The 4756-nt window shown below is 47.2% G+C and overlaps 1 protein-coding gene across 1 annotated transcript in view; it reads left to right on the forward strand.

Annotated features, from left to right (window-relative positions):
• Ces3 (carboxylesterase 3) overlaps window positions 1–4084 on the forward strand; it is a 10086-nt gene extending 6002 nt beyond the window's left edge. The window contains exons 9-13 of the mRNA XM_021220118.1: window positions 1224–1304; window positions 2041–2188; window positions 3113–3262; window positions 3407–3485; window positions 3579–4084. Of these exons, the coding sequence (XP_021075777.1) occupies window positions 1224–1304; window positions 2041–2188; window positions 3113–3262; window positions 3407–3485; window positions 3579–3774 (654 nt within the window). The 3' untranslated portion in view covers window positions 3775–4084. The remainder of the gene's footprint in view (window positions 1–1223; window positions 1305–2040; window positions 2189–3112; window positions 3263–3406; window positions 3486–3578) is intronic.
• Window positions 4085–4756: the final 672 nt, after the last annotated feature.

A 4756-nucleotide genomic window follows, 5' to 3' on the forward strand; every position in this document is an offset into this window, starting at 1 on the left:
GAGAGAGAGAGAGAGAGAGAGAGAGAGAGAGAGAGAGAGAGAGAGAGAGAGAGAAACAAAGGACTTCTTCTCTTGACATTGCCCCATTGAATGTTAGTCCGCCACAAAAATCAGCTTCTCTGTGCCAGGACGTGGACATACATGAACTCAGTCCCACGATGATCCTAGGAGGCAGGTCTTTGCTATGTATCGTTCACAGAAGTTCCAGTGGCTGTCATGAACCCAGTAAGTGGTAGACCTGGCATTCGAACTCGAGGTCTCAGACATCAGGTGCTAAGCTCTGTCATCTAAGCCAGGCACCACCTGCTCCTGTTTTCCGTTCAGATGGCAGGGGTAGGAGGGTCTCAAGTCTGAGACCAGCCTGGGCTACACTGTGAGCTCTTATCTCAAAAACAAAAATACCTGTAACAGAAAAAGTCAACACTTGATTCAATTGCCTGAGGTCTTTGTTTGTTTCTGGTTTTGAAGCAGGATCTTGTTCAGTAGTCCGGCTAGCTTAAAACTCACTGTGTAACCCAGGCTGGCTTCAACCTTGAAGCCATTCTCCCACCTCAGCTTCTCAAGTGCTAGGATTACATGAGCCAACCTACCAGGCAACATCTGCTGCTTTTAACTAGAGCCTGTGAGGTTCTGAGGTGAACCATGGGGGACTTGAGCTCCATCCCTAGCACACTATAAAAAACTCAGGCATGGAGCTAGATGCCTATAACCCCAATGCTGGGGAGGGAAAGGAAGAAGGATTCCTGGAGCTCACTGCTCAGTCGGTCAAGCCGAACTGACCAGCTCCCGCTTCTGTAAGAGACCTGGCTCACGAAACAAAGTGGAAAGAGAGTGAAAAAAAAAAAAAAACAACCAGCATCAACTTCTTACCTACACATACACACATATGAAGATTAACACATACATGTGCACAAAACATAAATACATGAGCACACAAACACATGTGCACATATGTGTGCACAAATTCATATATACACAGAGACAAAAGAAGAAGAGAGACATTGAACAAATATTAACCTCCCTGGTGGTACTGCGGTTAGCCTCTGACACCCGAATACAATGCCACTCTCTTAAGCACCTCAATTCTCAGCAGTCAGAAGTCTCTCTGTTGTGGATTTAACTACCCATGGCTCTATCATGAGTTTGTGCACACAGGCCTAGAAACGTTTTCTTCCTCAAGCCTGAAGGTGAAGGACAGTAATTGAGCTATCCTATCCCTGCAGTTCTGGAATACCCTGGATAATTTGGAACATTTGAGCCGGGAGGACCTGTTGGAGATTTCACAGCCCCTCTTGGCCCGCATGGTAAGGCAAGAGGAAGGAAGTAGGGGTTGCCGGGCACCTAGTACAGCAGTCTCTGATCCAATCCCAATGCTGCTCGCTGGCCAATAAATCTCCTGCCCCAAGTCTTGATACCATTAAAAATAAAGAGACCAGGGGTGGTGACTGTGAACTATCATCCCAGAATTTGGGAAACTGAGGCAGGAAGTATGTAGATCCCAGCCCTGATCATTGGTCCAGCTCTCCCAATCCCTCTGAGACCACAGTAAATGGAGATGATGCTTCCTTCTCATCTGACATCTCCTAGAGAGACTGGACACTGCATGCAAAGAGCTGCCCAGATATCCAGAGAGCATCTGTGTGTGTTATTGTCTTTAGAAACCCCAGCGCCCTCTCTGTCATACAACTTCACTGCTGCTCTCTGGGATTGTGTGGTCCCCCACTCAGGGTATCTCCCTGGTTAACCACCACACTCTGTGCTGCAGACTTCACATAGACTTCCCAACCACTTACAAGGCAGACACTGACTTTCACTGCAATTCAGATACCTTCTTAAGGTGCTACAGCCAAACAGTGGCCACAGGGCTACACTGTTCTTATCCTACCTTGACACAGTCTATTAAGAAAACACAGAGGGAGGCAGGGAGATGGATACCCACCCCCTGGAGCATGAGCCCCAGGATGTGAAATAATCTATGGTGAAGGATATGGGATCTGTGCCAGGTCTACATAAGATGTGTGATCTGACCTCTCACCCTAGCACGTGCCCCCTGAGATCAGGCCCACCGTCATAGATGAATACCTAGACAATGGCTCAGATGAATCAGCTACAAGGTATGCCATCCAGGAGTTGCTGGGTGATGTCTCGTTGGTAATTCCTACCTTGAACTTCTCAAAATACCTTCAAGGTAAGCCAGCCCTTGCCACCTTCCCTTCCTTCCCTGTTGCATTATAAGTGACATAGCTACCAATAAGTACAGAGTCCCTCTGATGATTTACATCCTACACTCTACAGACACCTTCAAGACTATCCCAAGTGTGGGTGGTACCTCTGGCAGGATACGGTGCAGATGAAACAGAAGTTGAGCCAGCTAATTGACTTATCAAAGGTCAAGCAGCATGCCCATTACTAACTCTGTCCCTGGGATTTATTCAGTTGGCGGCCAATTCAGTGCTTCCCCTGCGAATATGACACTGTCCTATATTAGGCACATGTTCTCAACCTTGTGACTTCAAGCAAGATGTAGAGGACTGCTCTGGGCCTCACAATCATCATTTATATAGTGGGAACATAAGGAATCTTAATCAAAAGCAGTTGTGTGACCACTGTTAGTGTTGTGACCCTTTAATACAGCTCCTCGTAGGGTGATGACTCTCAGCCATAAAATTATTTGGTTGCTATTTCACAACGGTAATTTTGCTACTATTATGAATTGTAAATATCTGACGTGCCTGAGGTCTGATAGGTGATTCCAAAGGAGTCTTGGCCCACAGGTTGGGAACTGCTATTCTAAAGTTCATCCTGAGTACAAAAACAAATGATACACCAGGCCAGGTGTGGTAACTTTCATGTCAGCACTTAGGAAGTGGAGACAGTAGGATTAGGAGTTTAAAGTCATCTTTGGCTATATAGGAAGTTCGAAGACTGCCTGGGATATATGAGATTTTGTCTTTAAAAAGCAACAACATCCACCAAGCAATCCCAGGAATGCTTGCCATCCATCTCCAGTCCGTACCACTCTTCTGATGAAGATTTAAGCCACTAAAACCTTGTGTGCCAGATGGCCTGATTGAACTGTGGGCACCTAACATGAATCCTGCCTTCTCTGTAGATGCTGGGTGCCCTGTTTTCCTGTACGAGTTCCAGCATACACCCAGTTCTTTTGCGAAGTTCAAGCCAGCCTGGGTGAAGGCTGACCATGCGTCTGAGAATTCATTTGTTTTCGGAGGTCCTTTCCTCACTGATGAGAGTTCCCTCCTGGGTAAGGACAGAAAGTCATCCCATCCCGAAGCTACCTTGTTCCAAGATGTTCTTTGAACAACAGATGTCTCCAGTCAGTGCCAGGGACCTTTGGGGATAGTCTAAGCCTCACCTGACTCTGAACCAAGTTTGTCCCTCCTACCAGCCTTCCCAGAGGCCACAGAGGAAGAGAAGCAACTGAGCCTGACCATGATGGCCCAATGGAGCCAGTTTGCACGCACAGGGTGAGTAGGTTACACAGGGCAGGCTTTGGGCCTATCTGCATCTACCCAGGGCATAGAATCAACCTTTGGTTCTCCTTCATTCCTCCCACTCAGGAACCCCAATGGCAAGGGACTGCCTCTTTGGCCCCAATTAAACCAGTTAGAACAATACTTAGAGATTGGTCCAGAACCACGGACTGGGGTGAAGCTAAAGAAGGGGCGGCTACAGTTCTGGACAGAGACACTGCCCAGAAAAATTCAAGAATGGTACCGAGAACAGAAGAACAGGAAAGTTCCAGAGGAGCTCTGAGGACAGACCTACCTGGACCTTCCTGACTGGGCCAAACCAAGAATAGTGGCATCCCAGCAGGGCAACTGCAACTTCCTTCTGTTTCTGCCCGTGGACTTTAGCCTGGGCCAGGTAGCTGTGAGCCTATATTTCTTAAAGCATCACCCACTGCAAGACCAGTATGGTGGACTACTGAATGTTACCACGCTGGTTTCTACTTCCTGATCCATGCCTATGCTCCTGCTTCTTCTTAAAGTGCCTTAAACCCTTGCTGTATGTATGGCAAGGTCCAATACATTGATCAATCACTTCAGAGGATCTGTTCTCCTGAGAAACCTCCTCTGCCTTCTCTAAGCTGCATGCATCCATTAGAACCCAGTCCACCATGAGCTCACACTGTCCATGTCTGAGTCTTTGTCTTTCTCACAGAAGGTCTTTGAAAATGAAAGCAGACTGTCGAAGCAAGATGAGGCAGAACCTAGAGGCAAGGAGTGACAGATAGAATCTATGACTGGTGGATCTGTGGATTCTAGATGTGAACCCCGACCCTTCAAGCACCAAAATAATGATCCATCCCCCATGGGTAATGAAAGAAATTGAATTCAAGAAAAGCAAAGAACTTATAGTCAAAAGTATAACATGAGACAAATAGGTGATTATTAGGAACTTGAAGGCCTGAGGCCTGACAGGCCCTGAAGGCCTAGCTGAAGATTTTACAATAACAAGTCCAGGCATGTCCAGGAGAGCCCCTTGTTTGGACATTCCTGAGGATGGGTGGCCCCAAGGATAGACATAAACACAGGAACTGTTTTAGGTTATTTTTTGATTGACTCAGTGGCCATCTGGCGGTCTGGGTCACGCTGACCCAGCCAAACGGCTTGCCCCCTCCCTGAAATTGCTGATGCTATAAGCTGTATGTATTATTCTACTGACTTGTACTCAAGCCAATTGTGTGAAGCTGCGCCAAGTTCCCCAAAAATTCCCCCAACCCCCTACCCTCTCC

The sequence above is a fragment of the Mus pahari genome, chromosome 20 (genome assembly GCF_900095145.1).
Source record: "Mus pahari chromosome 20, PAHARI_EIJ_v1.1, whole genome shotgun sequence".
In the NCBI taxonomy this organism is placed as follows: Eukaryota; Metazoa; Chordata; class Mammalia; order Rodentia; family Muridae; genus Mus; species Mus pahari.